Source organism: Elephas maximus, chromosome 16 (genome assembly GCF_024166365.1).
Source record: "Elephas maximus indicus isolate mEleMax1 chromosome 16, mEleMax1 primary haplotype, whole genome shotgun sequence".
NCBI classification, from domain to species: Eukaryota; Metazoa; Chordata; class Mammalia; order Proboscidea; family Elephantidae; genus Elephas; species Elephas maximus.
In genome coordinates this window covers 72,629,423-72,646,473 of record NC_064834.1, presented here as the reverse complement: position 1 = coordinate 72,646,473, position 17,051 = coordinate 72,629,423, and the positions used below count along the sequence as shown (strand labels likewise).

The window sequence follows — 17,051 nt, the reverse complement described above, 5'->3', positions numbered from 1 at the left end:
CCACTGCCACTGAGGACTTTCAGCTGAAAGTGGTGGGAGCCTGATTCATGGCCAGCCTCCTTGATCTGCTTACGTTATTCCAAAACGTAAGTTACAGCATGCACTGCTGGCATGTCTCCACAGGTGCCCACAGTGTTGGCGTACAAGTCCAAGCCCCTCCAATGGCCCCGAGACCCTCATGGTCTCCACCGCCTCTCACCATTCTCCTGTTCTCTGAATGCTTGACAACTGCCTCTGACAAGCTTGCTTCCCCAGGGGTCTGCAGGGCTCACTCTGCCCTCAACAGGGCATGTTCACATGCTGCCCCTGAGAGAGGCCTTCCCTGGTGCCATTTTGAAGGTAATGGCCCACTCACCAACACGTTCTCTCTGCCACTGTCTTTATTTCTCTTATCTATGACATCAGGTACTATCTCTACTCCCCGATGGCAGGCACATTGGAGGATTTCCTTGCCACCTTACCCCCAGGACCTAGCACAGGCACTTGCATATGTGAACACTCAGTAAATATCAGTTGAACTAATGGAATGAATGGATTCCATCACCCAAGTTCCAAGTCTAGTAAGCTCAAGTTTCCGGATAGTAAAAATGGCATGAATCAGGGGCCAAGAATGTCACACTTGGCAACTACAAAGTCTGCAGGAAAAAAGATCAAAGATCCATTTTCTTCAGGCAAGCAATGCTGATGAGCCTTTTCTTATCATGTCATGGCACCTGGCTTGGTTTAGGCTCTCATTCAACACATATTTACTGAGCATCTACTAAGTGCCCCACAACGTGTCTGTTGGTTTATGGCACTATAGTGGCTTGCAAGTTGCTATGATACTGGAAGCTTTGCCATCGATATTTCAAATACCAGCAGGGTCACCCTTGGTGGATAGGTTTCAGTGGAGCTTTCAAATTAAGACAGGCTAGGAGGAAAGACAGGGCAGTCTACTTCAGAAAAAATTGGCCAGAGAAAACCTTATAAATAGCAGTGTAACATTGTCTGATATCCTTCCAGAAGATGAGCCCTTCAGGTTGCAAGGCACTTAAAATATGACTGGGGAAGAGCTGCCTCCTCAAAGTAGAGTTGACCTTAATGACATAGATGGAGTCAAACTTTGGGGACCTTCATTTGCTGATGTGACATGACTGAAAATGAGAAAAAACAGCTTCAAACATCCATTAATAATCCGAATGTGGAGTGTATGAAGTGAATCTAGGAAAATTGGAAGTCATCAAAAACAAAATGAAATGCATAAACATCAATATCTTAGGCATGAGTGAGCTGAAATGGACTGCTATCGATCACTTTGAATCAGATAATCATATGGTCTACTATACTGGGAATGACAAAATGAAGAGGAATGGCATTGCATTAATTGTCTAAAAGAACATTTCAAGATATACCCTGAAGTACTACATTGTCAGTGATAGGATAATACCCATATACCTACAAGGAAGACCAGTTAATAGCAATATTATTCAAATTGACCCACGAACCACTAAGACCAAAGATGAAAAAATTGAAGATTTTTACCAACTTCTGCAGTCTGAAATTGTTCAAACAAGCAATTAAGATACATTGACAATTACTAGTGATTGGAATGCAGAAGATGGAAACAAAGAAGGAACAGTAGTTAAAAAATATGGCTTGGTGTTAGAAATGACACCAGAGATCGCATGATAGAATGTTGCAAGACCAACGACTTTTTCATTGCAAATATCTTTTTTCACCAACATAAACAGCGACTATACACGAGGACCTTACCAAATGAAATACACAGGAATCAAATAAACTACATCTGTGGAAGGAAATGGTAGAAAAGCTCAATATCATCATTCAGAACAAGGCCAGGGGCTGACTATGAAACAGACCATCAATTGTTCATATACAAGTTCAGGCTGAAGTTGAGGAAAATTAGAACAAGTCCACAAGAGCCAAAATATAACCTTGAGTATATCCCATCTGAATTTAGAGACCATCTCAAGAATAGATTTGACATATTGAACATGAATGACTGAAGAACAGACAAGTTGTGGAATAACATCAGGACATCATACATGAAGAAAGCAAGAGGTCATTAAAAAGACAGGAAAGAAAGAAAAGACCACAATGGATGTCAGAAGAGACTCTGAAAGTTGCTCTTGAATGTAGAGTAGCTAAGGGGAAAGGGAGAAATGATGAAGTAAAAGAGCTGAACAGAAGATTTCAGAGGGCAGCTTGAGGAGACAAAATAAAGTATCATAATGAAATGTGCAAAGACATGGAGATAGAAAAAAATAAAATGGAAGAATATGCTCAGCATTTCTCAAGCTGTAAGAACTGAAGAAAAAAATTCAAGCCTCGAGTTGCAATATTGAAGAATTCTACAGGCAAATATTAAATAACACAGGAAGTATCAAAAGATGGAAGGAGAACACAGAGTCATTGTACCGAAAAGAATTGGTCAACATTCAACCATTTCAGGAGGTAGCATGTGATTAAGAACTGGTGGTACTGAAGGAAGACGTCCAAGCTGCACTGAAGGCATTGGTAAAAAACAAGGTTCCAGGAATTGATGGAATGCCAACTGAGTTGTTTCAACAGGTGGATGCAATGCTGGAAGTGCTCGCTCGTCTATGCCAAGAAATTTGGAAAACAGCTGCCTGGCCAACCAACTGGAAGAGATCCATATTTGTACCCATTCCAAAGAAAGGTGATTCAAAGAGTGCAGAAATTATCAAACAATATCATTAATATCACACACAAGTGAAATTTTGCTGAAGACCATTCAAAAGCAGTTGCAGCAATACATTGATAGGGAACTGCCAGAAATTTAAGCCAGATTCAGAAGAGGACATGGAACCAGGGATATCATTGCTGATGTCAGACTGATCCTAGCTGAAAGCAGAGAATACCAGATAGAAGTGTACCTGTGATTTATTGACTATGCTAAGACTTTCAACTGTGTGGATCATAACAAATAATGGACAGCATTGTGAAAAATGGGAATTTCAGAACACTTGACTGTGCTCATGAAGAACCTGTACTTAGATCAAGAGGCAGCCTTTCAAACAGAACAAGGGGATACTGCATAGTTTAAAGTCAGGAAAGCTGTGCATCAGGAAAGTATCCTTTCACCATACTTATTCAATCAGAATGCTGAGAAAATAATCTGAGAAACTGGGCTATACAAACAAGAACGGGGTATAAGGACTGCAGGAAGACTCATTAACAACCTGCAATATTCAGATAACACAACCTTGCTTGTTGAAAGTGAAGAGGACTTGAAGCACTTACTGATGAAGATCAAAGACCACAGCCTGCAGTACGGATTGCATCTCAACATAAAGAAAACAAAAATCCTCACAACTGGACTCTTTTAGTTATCTAGTGCTGCTATAGCAGAAATACCACAAGTGGATGGCTTTAACAAACAAATTTATTCTTTCACAGTCTAGGAAGCTAGAAGTCTGAGTTCAGGGTGCAGCTCCAGGGGAAGGCTTTCTCTCTCTGTCAGCTCTGGGAGCTTCTCAGCTCAGGGACCCCAGGTCCAAAGAACATGCTATTCTCCTGGCTCTTGCTTCTTGGTGGTATAAGGTCCCATGTCTCTCTGCTCACTTCTCTCTTTCGTATCTCAAAAGAGATTGGGCAGGGCGAGGCCAAGACGGCGGACCAGTCAGGCGCTTTCTGTGGTTCCTCTTTCAACAAAGACCCCAAAAAACAAGTGAATCTATTATATATGATAATCTAGCAGCCCTGAACATCAAAGACAAAGTTGAGGAGTTGGACTGAGTGGCAGGAAGCACCCAGGAAGTACCAGACCTGTCCTGGCCAGCACCTCGCAGGCTGGATCATTTGGCACATGTGGGCTGAGACGAGCAGTAGTTTTCAGATGAGTTTTCCATGTTGGGAGAAAACCAGTGGCAGGGAGTCTGCACAAGCCTCCAGAGCTGGGGGAAGTGGCACTGGATCTGAGAGTTAAGTGCAAGCACCTAACCTACTACACAGGATCGAAATAACCCTTCCCCCTCTCTGGGAAGTGCCTCTCTTCCCCTCACCCTCCTTTTCCCCATTCTGCTCTAGTTCTGGTCTGGCGGTGTTCAGTGGTTGCTGCACCCCCTAGGCTGGAAGTGGGACCCATTGTGTACCTGAGCCAGTCTCCTGGTTTTGGGGAGGGAACAAATAAACAAATGAAAAGATAGGAAAAAAGAAACCACCAGTTCCCCTAAGCCAGGAACTCAGGGTATGCACTGCCCCTTTGCCTAGGCACAGGCATAAAGGTTCCATGGACTTTGAATGCCTTTCACCCTTGCCTGGAGCTGTGTGGGCCCATTCAACAGTGTAGGCCCTCTTTAGCATAGTGTATCAGGGTATATACCTGAAGCCTATTTTCAACTGCAACAGCTAAAGGGGAGTGGCAGATTCATGACGTTTGGCACCACCCTGCCCATTAAGCAGGGTCTTCACCTACTCACATCTGGGACCTGAGGACTGGTGGCTCCACCCACTCCACCTAGCCACCCATGACAGGTTTCTGAGAATAAGTGGTGCCTCCCATTCCTTACAGCCAACAGCATTAGGCATCCAAAGTCCACCTGCAAAACCCACCTACCTATGTGCTTTAGGGGACAGGGACATGCCTTCTACCTAGACAATCAGGGGCAGCTATCAGCTCCCCACCTTGCTCAGCACATAACTCCCTACTGCAGCCAGATACCTGTGCCTGCTCCAATTACCCCTATGTAGCCCTGCCCATCTAAGACTGTAGGTGAGAAGCTGCACCACACACTTGGTGGCCAACAACCTGGACACCTGAGCTGAATCCACACAAGAAAAGTAAATGGACTCCTGGGTTCACATGCCTACTAGCAGCTCTAACCACCTGGTGACAGGATGTAAGAACTTTAAAGACAACAATAATCAAAGTAGCTCACACACCCAGCCTATTTGGGTATATCAAAACGAAACAAAACTAGAAGCTAGGACACAGTAAGCAAACATGCAATAAATAAATATAATAACTTATTGATGGCTGGGAGACAACAGTCAATATCAAATCGCATAAATAGGCAGACTATGATGGCTCCAGCAAGCAACCAAAACAAAGAACAAGGAAACTTCCTGGAAGAAGAGAAAGTCTTGGAATTACTGGAAGTAGAATTCAAAAGATTAATATACAGAGCTCTTCAAGAGATCAGGAAGATCAGGCAAAACTCAGAGCAAGCCAAGGAACATACAAAGCAATAAAGGAATTTAGGAAAGCTATACAAGAGAAAAATGACAAATTTAACAGGCTGGTAGAATCCATAGAGAAACAGCAAATAGAAATCCAAAGATTAACAATAAAATATCAGAATTAGACAACTCAATAGGAAGTCTAGTTGCAGAATTGAGGCAATGGAAGTCAGAATTAGTGAGATTGAAGATAAAGCACTTGACACCAATTTAATTGAGGAAAAACCAGACAAAAGAATTTTTAAAAATGAAGAAACCCTAAGAATTGTGTGGGAATCTAACAAGAGGAATACCCTATGAGTGATAAGAGTACCAGAACAAGGGAGATAACAGAAAATACAGAGAGAATTATTAAAGATTTGTTGGCAGAAAATTTCCTTGATATCATGAAAGATGAGAAGATATCTATCCAAGAAGCTCATCGAACCCACACAGAGTAGATCCCAAAAGAAAGACATCAAGACATATTACAGGCAAACTTACCAAAATCAAAGATAAAGAGAGAATTTTAAGAGTGGCTAGGGATAAACGAAAAGTCACCTACAAAGGACAGTCAATAAGAATAAGCTCGGGCTACTCAGCAGAAACCATACAGGCAAGAAGGCAATGGAATGACATATATAAAGCCAGGAAGGAAAAAACTGCCAGCCAAGAATTATATTTCCAGCAAAACTGTCTCTCAACTATGAAGGTGAAATTAGGGCATTTCCAGATAAACAGAAGTTAAGGGGATTTGTAAAAACCAGACCAAAATTACAGGAAATATTAAAGAGAGTCCTTCGGCTAGAGAATCAATAATATCAGATAACAACCCAAGACTAGAACACAGGACAGAACAACCATATGTCAACCCAGGTAGAGAAGTCACAAAAATAAGTCAAAGCTAAAACACTGAAAACAGGGAAACAGAGACATCAGCATGTAAAAGATGACAACGTTAAAAAAAAAAAAAAAGGGACTAAATAGTACAGTCATAGAATTTTCATACGGAGAGGAAGACAAGGCGATACCAAGAAGTAAAAGGTTGGTTTAAACTTAGAAAAACAGAGGTAAATTTTAAGGTAACCATAAAGGAAACTCACTAACCTACCCATCAAAAGAAAAACATAAAGACTCAGCAAATACAGAATCAACAACAATGAAAAAGATGGAAAGAAAATACATAAAGAAAAATGACTCAGCAAAGAAAATTAAGTGGAACAAAGAAACTGTCAATAACACACACACAGAAGACATTAAGATGATGGCACTAAACTCATACCTATCAACAATTATGCTGAATGTAAATGGACTAAATGCACCAATAAAGAGACAGAGAGTGGTGGAATGGATAAAAAAAACACGATCCGTCTATATGGTGCCTACAAGAGACACACCTTAGACTCAAAGTCACAAACAAACTAAAACTCAAAGGATGAAAAAAAATATATCAAGCAAACGACAAACAAAAAAGAGCAGGAGTGCAATACTAATTTCTGACAAAATAGAATTTAAAGTAAAATCCACCACAAAGAATAAGGAAGGACACTGTATAATGATTAAAGGGTCAATACACCAGGAGCACATAACCATAATAAATACTTATGCACCCAACAACAGGGCTCCAAAATACATAAAACAAACTCAAACAGCATCAAAAAGAGAAATAAGACAGCTCTACAATAGTAGTAGGAGACTTTAACACACCAGTTTCAGTGAAGGACAGAACATCTAGAAAGAAGCTCAATAAAGACATGAAAAATCTAAATGCCACAATCAACCAACTTGACCTCACAGACATATACAGAACATTCCACCCAACAGCAGCCAAGTATACTTTCTTTTCCAACGCACATGAAACATTCTCCAGAATAGATCATATATTAGGCCACAAAGCAAGCCTTAACAGAATCCAGACCATTGAATATTACAAAGCATCTTTTCTGATCATAAAGCCATAAAAGTAGAAATCAATAACAGAAAAAGCAAGGAAAAAAAATCAAATACATGGAAACTGAACAACACCTACCTCAAAAACTACTGGGTTATAGAAGAAATCAAGGACAGAATAAAGAAATTTAAAGAATCAAATGAGAATGAAAACACATTCTACCAGAACCTTTGGGACACAGCAAAAGCAATGCTCAGAGGTCAATTTATAGCAATACATGCACACATTCAAAAAGAAGAGAGGGGCAAAATCAAAGCATTAACCCTACAACTTGAACAAACAGAAAGGGAGCAGCAAAAGAAGCCCTCATGCATCAGAAGAAAGAAAATAATAAAAATTAGAGCAGAAATAAGTGAAATAGAAAAACAATCAAAAGAGTCAACAAGTCCTAAAACTGGTTCTTTGAAAAGAGCCACAAAATCGGTAAACCACTGGCCAAACTGACAAAAGAAAAACAAGAGAAGATGCAAATAACCAGAATAAGAATCGAGATGGGTGATATCACAACAGAGCCAAATGAAATTAAAAGAATCACGACAGAATACTATGAAAAATTGTATTCCAACAAATTTGAAAACCTGGAGGAAATGGACAAATTTCAAAAGAGATTTGCCAGAGGCACAATCTAATCTTATAGATTGAGTCCTGCCTTATTAACATAACTGCTACTAATCCCAACATCACAGAGATAGGATTTACAACACACAGGAAAATCACATCAGATGAAAAAATGGTGGACAATCACACAATACTGGAAATCATGGCCTAGCCAAGTTGACAGGTATTTTGGGGGGACACAATTCAATTTATGACATGGACTGATAAGCAACATCATGATAAACGGAGAAAAGATTGAAGCTGTCGAGGTTTTCATTTTACTTGGATTCACAATCAAAGCCCATGGAAGCAGCAGTCAAGAAGTCAAATGATGCATTACATTGGGCAAATCTGCTGCAAAAGACCTCTTTAAAGTGTTAAAGAGCAAAGATGTCACTTTAGGACTAAGGTGCGCCTTACCAAGCCATGGTGAACAGATGGACAAATCTGTCTTGGAAGAAGTACAGCCAGAATGCTCATTAGAAGCAAGAATGGCAAGACTTTGTCTCACATACTTTGGACATATTATCAGGAGGGACCAGTCCCTGGAAAAGAATGTCATGCTTGGTAAAGTAGAGGGTCAGAGAAAAAAAAGAAGACCCTTGACAAGATGGATTGACACAGTGGCTGCAACTACAGGCCCGAGCATAACAATGGTTGTGAGGACGGCACAGGACCCAGGCAGTGTTCCATTCTGTTGGACATAGGGTCACTATGAATTGGAACCGATTCGATGGCATCCGTCTTAGTCATCTAGTGGTGCTATAACAGAAATACCACAACTGGATGGCTTTAACAAACAGAAATTTATTGTCTCACAGCTTAGGAGGCTAGAAGTCCGAATTCAGGGCACCAGCTCCAGGGGAAGGCTTTCTGTCAGCTCTGGGGGAAGATCCTTGTCATCAATCTTCCCCTGGACTTGAGCTTCATCGCACGGGAGCCCTGAGTCCCAAAGGATGTGCTCTGCTTCTGGCACTGCTTTCTTAATGGTATGAGGTCCCCTGTCTCTTTGCTCGCTTCTCTCTTTTATATCTCAAAAGAGATTGGCTCAAAACACAATCCAATCTTGTAGATTGAGTCTTGCCTCATTAGCGCAACCGCCGCCTATCCTACCTCATTAAAATCCTAGAGGTAGGATTTACAACACATAGGAAAATCACATCCGATGACAAAATGGTGGACAATCACACAATACTGGGAATCATGGCCTAGCCAAATTGATACACATATTTTTTGGGGACACAAATCAATTGGTGACAGCACCTAACAACACTAGGTGCCAGGCCTGTCGTGGACTCAGGGCCGTGCTCCTCTCCTGGGTTACTGCATGGCCTTCTATTTACATATTCCAGTCAATCATTTACCCCCTTGGGGGCAGTCAATGAAGTAACCACATGGGTGCCCAGCACACAGTCAGCACTTAGGATTGGTAGCTAGTACCACCATGCTTTTGATCTTGCCTTATCGCCATTTTCTGCTTGTTGTCTCTCCTCCAACCCCCACCTTCAGATGGTGCCTGGCATAAACTAAGCACTCAGTGGACGTTTGTGGAAGGAAGGACTGAATGTTGCCTGCTAGGTGAGAGTAAATCCCTCACTTTAAGTAAAGCCTCAAATTCAGGTATTCAAATAGGAATTTGATCATGTGCTTCTAAGATTCCCCGAAACTGAGGTGGTTAGCTGTGTTTTGGTAAAACGGTGCCTTTTCCTTCGTGGATCTCGTCCTGGAGAAGGAACATGTTCTGCTAAAGTGCAGGGGACCCTCAGCTGCTTGTGGAACAGAAACGAGCAGCTGGGAGAGCCTGAGCAGCAGCATCTGGATGGGCTGTGCCTCTGCTGAGCCCCTCATACCAGTGCTGGACCAGAAAGTTCTCAGCTGCTGAAGCCAGGCCAGTAAAACAGATGTTCCCGAGAGAAAGACACAAACATTGTGAGATGCAGCCTGCTTTTAAAGGCACCCAAAAGACTGTGACTGTGCCCCCTGAAAGTCTTGGTGGCAGAGTCCCCGTGCCTGATTCAGTTCGTGAGGCTTGGAGGAAACCCTGGAAAGTTGCCACAGTCAGGGTACTGGGGTGACAGAGCACTGAGGTGACAGGGGCACTCAGGTGACAATCAGGACACTGGGGTGACAGGGCACTGGGGTGACAGTCAGAGCACCCGGGTGACAGTCAGGGCACCAGGGTGACAGTCAGGGCACCGGGGTGACAGTCAGGACACTGGGTGACAGTCAGGGCAGTGGGATGACAGTCAGGGAACTGTGGTTTCATCTTTGCACGGGACCTGGATCCCCTGGTCAGCTCCAGCCTTTAGCAGGGAGGTGTGGCTCAGAGGGGCTGTCTTCACAGAACCAAATCTTTTCTTTTTAGCAAAAACTTTCTAGACATCTAAAGACCATAACACCAACTTGATAATTCCATTTCCCCCTCCCAAATTCTCTCACTTCTCATCATATTCACTGCCTGAACCCATCATCAACCTTCTAGTGAGTACTGTCGCCTGTGCACAGGGGCGATGGACGCCGTGAAAGGCCCTGTCCGCTCTTGAAGACACTGGGGCAGGTGCTGAGGAAGAGCCGGGACGACCGTGAATGAGCCTGGAGGTTGTCAGGGTTCTGTGGGAACCCCCGCTCACCCTTAGCTCTCGGCTCAGCAGGGGAGGGCAGAGCCAGGAGCTCGTGGCCAGGCCCATTTCACAATCAGCCGAGTTCTCTCTCCAGGCCCAGGAGGGGCGGTGCCTGGGGGCTCTGGCAGCCCGCCTGGCCCAGAATAACAAGGCTTTGCTGCCCCATCCCGTAAATGCAACCCCATCCTATCTGCTTGCTGGCGGGCTCTGAGGGCCTTGATTTTTTTCGTGCAAATACTCTTTGGAATGAGACTGATTTAGAGAAAAGACAATAAAATAGATGAACAGGTGAAAACTCCTAACCAGCATAGCTTGGACCAAACAAGTCGCAGATGTCAGACTATGCCTTCCGGAAAGCCCTTGGAAGGCAACACGCCACATTTCCCCCAGTGAAGAAGGTGGTAGACTCTCCACGAATGAGTGGGTAAATCTATGATGAGGCAAGACTTGGGCTATCATGAGATTAATAATCAACACTAAGTGTCCACTATGTGCCAGGCATTGTTCTAGAATTCCACACCTACGTACACCTCCTCTAACCTTCCAAGCGACACAGTAGAACTATTATCCCCATTTTATAGCTGAGAAAACAGGTTAAGTCAGTTGCTGAGGTCACACGACTGAACTCCACAGACCATGACCACTGAGTCTTGCTCCTAACAGTCAAAGTGACCATGGCTCTCAGAACAGATAACCAAGTACCCAGTCTCTCACACTGGTAGGCTTTTGGGGCTCCAGGCTGGGTACAAGTAAGAAGATACCTCTCAGAAGCTTGTCCAGTTCCCTCAGGGGGTCCATGGTACCCCTTGACAGGGCCACCAGGTACAGCCTGGTCAGGGTCTCAGACTGAAAAAGCTGGGGCTGATGGAGTTCCCACTTGAAGCCCAGGCATTCGAGAATCACGTCTGAGGAGAGAAAACATTACTGAGCAAATGATGTAGTAACGTCCCTACCCAAAGTTGGATTCACTTCTCCCGTCTTCCCTCATTCAGTCACTGCTGCGAAGCAGACATTCAGGGCAGGAGGCTTTGCTAGCCTTTCAGGAACAAAACGATGAGCAGGACAGTACTTACTGATGTCTACAGGGATTTGACAACAGTCTTACAAGGTGGCGTAGAAATCGACAATCATCCAAGAGAGCTCTCAGCCAACAGCTGCAAGATTTTGGAGGCACACAAGCTCCCTTCCAGTTTGGGGCATTGGGAAAGGCTTCTCAGAGCAGGGACGCTGGCTGGGCCTCTTGGGGTGGGGGTGGGGGCTTGTCTTGCCTTCCCCTCTGATGGGGATTCTCAGCGTCAGCACTATTGGCACTTAGGGTCAGATACTTTTTTGTGGTAGGGGGCTGTCCTGTGCATTGTAGGATGCTTAGCATCCCTGACCTCAATCCACTCAGTGCTAGTAGCACCCCATGCCCAGTGTGACAACCAAAAATGTCTCCAGCCATTGTCAAATTATCCCCTGTAGAGCAAAATGGCCCTCTCTCCACCACTGAGAACTGCTGCACTGAAGCTGTTGCATGCCATCGCGTGGATCCTGACTTACAGCCACCCTACAGGACAGAGCAGAGCTGCCCCGCAGGGTTTCCAAGGCTGTAATCTTTACAGAAGCAGACTGCTACATCTCTCTCCTGATGAACGACTGGTGGGATCAAACCACTGACTTTTGGGATAGCAGCCATGCACTTTAACCACTGTGCAACCAGCCTACTCTTTGTTGGGCTGTTAGCATCTAATTATGACCCATCTGAAAGGCAGCAACGAAGCGCAATACAGTGAAATGCATGGCACCCATCAAAAGGGAGGGGTGCTTGCGAGCCTTGCTTTCCTTGAGGGAATGGGATCATCAAAGAGCTCACCTCATGGGTATGACATGAGACCACAGGTGAAGAAGGCTCTTTGCAGATTGTAATGGGCTTGATGAGTGGGGGTCTAGCCTGTGGGGAGCGCAGGAGATTATAAAAAGAGGAGGAGGCTTTGGTAGGTGGGCAGATGAGGGATCCAGGACTCCAGGCCAGGTGTGGCACAAGAGGGCTGTGCAGGCTCCACTCGTGCGTTAGCGCAGAGCTGGGGTAACAGCGGTGCACCTGCAGGCCCCCCACAACCCGAAACCTCAGCTCCAGACAGGTCCTTAGAGGTCACTAACTCCAGCTACTTATTTCTCAGCGTGGACCCTATTTGACTGTGTGACCTTCAGCACCTGCTCCCTCTTCCTCTTGTTATTATTGTTATTCACCATCTCTATGATATTGTTAGGAACACTGGTGGTGTGTGCAAACAGTTAAGTGCTCAGCTGCTAACCAAGAAGTCATTGGTTCGAACCCACCCAGTGGCTCAGCGGAAGCAAAGACCTAGCGATCTGCTTCCTTAAAGATTACAGCCTAGGAAACTCTATGGGGCAATTCTACTGTGTCACATGGAGTCGCTATGAGTCCATTTGACTTGATGGCACCTAACAACAACATGATATTGTTTCATGCTGGTGTTGGAACCTGGGTTTGCATCTCAAACCTTGGACTGCCTTGGGACCTCTCAGGTGGTCTGGTTGTGATGGGTTAGAGAGAATCCCACCCATTAGGCTAATTACGTGCAGGAGCAGAATTGTAGATAAAGCCTGGTCTCTCGCTGCACGTCCATTTCTGCTTTCAAGTTGGCAACTGGGGGCAGATGTCACTAATCAATGCTAGCATTCTTTCTTGCAAGCTAGGAGGTGGCCTCAGAATAGTTCTCAGGGCCACCTGGCCAATTGGAGTTGACAGGAGAGAAGCAATCTATTAGCCTCCCCTTGGAAAGGAGACTGGCTCTGATCTCAGGTAGCCACACTGGGGGTGAGGTTTATCCAAGAAATGTTTCTTAAAGGCGTTCACCTGTCCAGAATCCTCAGGTGGCTCAATGGGACTCTCCTAGCTGGCGGGATCTGTTTTGATTCCCAATCCTGCCTCTTGGACAAACACAGGTGTGGACTCTGACTGGTTAGAGCCCAACAGGATGAAGAACGTCTACTCTGTGGCTGATGGTACTTCCAATCCAATCCACACGCTATGTATTTGCATCAGCACATTTTTCTTTATCGTGGCCGTTAGCATGCTGAAGTGTGTTTGCCACGCTTGGTTTCATTCATCACGCGTTTGACAAGTATTTACAGGGCACCCGTTAGGTTAGACACTGTGCAGTGGACACAAATTATAACTTAAAAATTACAAGTTACAGACCAGTGGCCTGGCCTTCCTTCCACGGAGACCAGGAGACTCCCTGGGGACAGCAACTTTCTGATTTCACACACTGGCGATAAGAACTCACCTGCTTCCCCACTTTGGACGGCCTTGTTCTTGAGATTTTCTGTAAAAAGCTTCTGAATCTGTGTAATGCATATTCTTAAGGAAAAATACAAACAAAAAAACCCAGGATTTATCACTGATATTTTTCTCCAAATGCAACATGTATCATTCACGTGTGAAGCTTCCCTAAAGCACCCAGTAATCAATCTTGTTAGATCTTGCCCTTTGGAAGAGTTTACTCAGGTCACCATTTGTTTGCCAATTTTGTAAACTGTAGGCTCTGTCAGATGGCTGACTCAAAGTGTTTATTCCTGTTTTCACTTTGTGGGTAGGCCTTACCGGGGAGTTATTTGAAGGTGCCTAAATGGTACCTCGGAGCCCTGGTGGCTCAGTGGTTAAGAGCTCAGGCTGCCAACCAAAAGGTTCTTAGTTTGAAGCCACCATCTGCTCCTTGGAAATCCTGTGGGGCAGTTCTACTCTCTCCTGTAGGGGCACTATAAGTCAGAATCGACTTGATGGCAACGGGTTTGGTTTGGGGTTTTAAATGGTACCTGTTTTGGTGAGTGTCTAAGATAAGGTCTGGTATGCAGGTGCTCAAGAGATACACTGGACGAAGGAATAATCCTGCTACTTTCTGGGACATTAACCCACAATCACTTCTGTTTAAAGGTCATTCAGGACCCAGTCTCAAATCGTCCAAAAACTGAACTCAAAGCTACCCCTACCCCCACCCTGCCCCTCTGCCTGGCCTCCCTGTCAGGAAATGCCACCACCAGCCTCCAGCTGCCCCAGCCAGGATCCTAAATGTTAGCCCGTCTGACCGCTCACCTAGATTCACCAAATATCTTTTGAATTCATTCATCTCTCTTCACCCTTATTGCTACAACCTTTGTCCAAGCCACCATCCAAAACCAAAACAACAAAACCCATTGCTTTCCAGAAGATTCTGACTTACAGCAACCCTACAGGACAGAGTAGTACTGCCCCACAGAGTTTACAAGGCTGTAATCTTTATGGAAGCAGACTGCCACACTTCCTCCTGCAGAGCGGCTGGTAAGTTTGAACCGCCAACCTTCCAGTTAGCAGCTGAGAGCTTTAACCTCTGTACTACCACAGCTCCTTAAGCCACCATCACCTTCCGCTTCATCACTGCCACAGCCCCCAGCGTCCAGCCCTGCTCCCCTCTGACCTACTCCTCACAAGAGACCATCTGAAATGCAAGTCACTTCATGCCTCTCTCCAGCTGAAAATCCTTCTGTGTCTCCCCAGTGCTCATTGGGTAGAGTTCCACCTCCTTGGAAAAAGCCACATGACCTCCTGGTGTCTGTTCTGCTTCTCTCTGCACCCTCAACTCTTCAACACTCTCTGCTACCTCCTTCTCGACTGCCTGAACTCACTGTCTCCTGCTTCCATTCTTTCCTATATGCCTGGAGGGCTCTCCTCCTCTCCTCTTCACTTGACAAGTTCCTTCTCGCTCATCCTTCAGGAAAGGTGCAGTGTTGATTTCTCTGGAGACTGTGCTAAGTGGCCCTCCTCTCTGCCCACCTTGGGGTATGCCCATTAAACTCTTTTTGTCGGGTCTTGTTGTTGCCTGTTTACTTGTGTGTACTCTGCACCAGGCTCAATGTTCCAGAAAGACAGACACTGTGTTTGTTTAGCACAGTACAAGCCACCCTGGCACGAGCCACCCCAGCACAAGCCACCATGCAGGTGCACCATCAATACCTATGGAAGGAATGAAGGACGACATAGATAAGATGCTTTTCCATAAACACCATGTACTCATCATGCTGAACAAGGAAATAAAACAGTATCTGAGTCACGTATTCACGGTCTAAGGAAGGTCATCCCAAGAAAGCCAACCAACCAAGGAACACTTGATGATCACATCTGTCTGGGTAATGCACTGTCAACCTTGCCAGGCTGTTTCCCAATGATCCCAGGAGACCTCACTGGCCAGGGGGCATGGAGGTAGGTGTGGGTGGAGGCCTGTGTCCAGAATAATATCAACTACGTGTTGCCCTTCCCAAGGGGAGAGGATGGCTACAAGTGACTCAGTTTCAGGAAGGAGGTGGGAGCTTGAGTTGTTTATCCAACAGGAGGAGTGGACCTGACTCAAAGCCACCCTTAATCCCTCTGGTGGCTTGGGTCACACGTCTGGGGACAGCTGGCTAGGGTCAAGAGTTCAGACCGTGATCTCAAAATGGGGCAATGGACTTTGGAAAATACGGGGCACTGCTATGAGCTCAACTGCCCTTACAAACATCACTGTCATCAGCTGAGCAGGAGATCCCAGACAGCAAAGTAACCACACTGACCTCTCCTGGGTGTGATGGCTGGTTGGCAAGATGTATCATTTATCATGAGGCTCTGCAGACCCCAAGGGCTGGCTTTCATTTTAGGAACACAGAAAAGGCTAATAAACTGAATAGCATCTGTGAGCTGTCTCTTCACTGGGACTAGAGACTGTTATTGTATGTTGTCAAGTCGATTCCAACTCATGTTGACCCTATATGACAGAGTAGAAGTGCTCCATAGGGTTTCCTGGGCTATAATCTTTATGGGAGCAGATCACCAGGCTTTTCTCCTGGGGAAAGGCTGGTGGGTTCAAGCCACCAACCTTTTGCTTAGCAGTTGAGTGCTTAACCATTGCACCACCAAGGCTTCTTCAGGACCAGAGACTAGTTGGAACTAAATGGCTTGTGATGAAGTGGCATGAGGGGATGTTGGCATGTCCTTTTAGGCTGGGAGCTTGCTGCCCCCCAATTGTGGCCTATGGCAGGGAAAGAAAGAGAAAACCCAAAAGCAAACCCACTGCTGTCAAGTTGATTCCGACTCACAGCAACCCTATAGGACAAAGTAGAACTGCCCCATAGAGTTTCCAAGGAGCACCTGGTGGATTCGAACTGCAACCTTTTGGTTAACAGCCACAGCTCTTAACCACTATGCCACCAGGGTTTCCAAAAGGAAGAGGGGAAAGGGAAAATTCTTTATGTTTCTCACGGACATATGGACTTCCTGCAGCAAACCGTCTGAAGTGCTGTTGGCTTGGTACTTTCAACGTGCAAAACTCCAGATTGATTTGTTTATTGGATAGAGTCACGCAGACATGGGCTTGGATCCCAGTTCTTCCGTTTCCTAGCCCTGCAACCCTGGACCAGCCTCTTGGCTTCTGTGCTTTCCTCCATAAAATGGAGATAATGACCCCGCTCTGCTCACTTTGCTTGGGAGGAGTAAGAGGGCAAATGCTTGTGAAATGCCTGGCACTCAGCACACACTCAGTTACATCTGGTCTTTATCTACCTTCCCCACTGATATCTTCATTTTAGATAATAGTCCTAAAGAAGCCTGACTTAGCTTCGGCTTTCCCCAAAGCAGACCCTGAGACAAGGATTTGGGAACAAGTAAGGTTATGTAGGTGGTGACC

General features: G+C 45.1%; 1 protein-coding gene across 1 annotated transcript in view; it reads right to left on the bottom strand.

Annotated features, from left to right (window-relative positions):
• Nucleotides 1-17,051, bottom strand: part of BTBD16 (BTB domain containing 16) — a 77,025-nt gene that overhangs the window by 44,291 nt on the left and 15,683 nt on the right. The window contains exons 3-4 of the mRNA XM_049855103.1: nt 13,647-13,720; nt 11,112-11,255 (exon numbers count right to left, since the gene is read on the bottom strand). Coding sequence (XP_049711060.1) covers nt 11,112-11,255; nt 13,647-13,720 — 218 coding nt within the window. The remainder of the gene's footprint in view (nt 1-11,111; nt 11,256-13,646; nt 13,721-17,051) is intronic.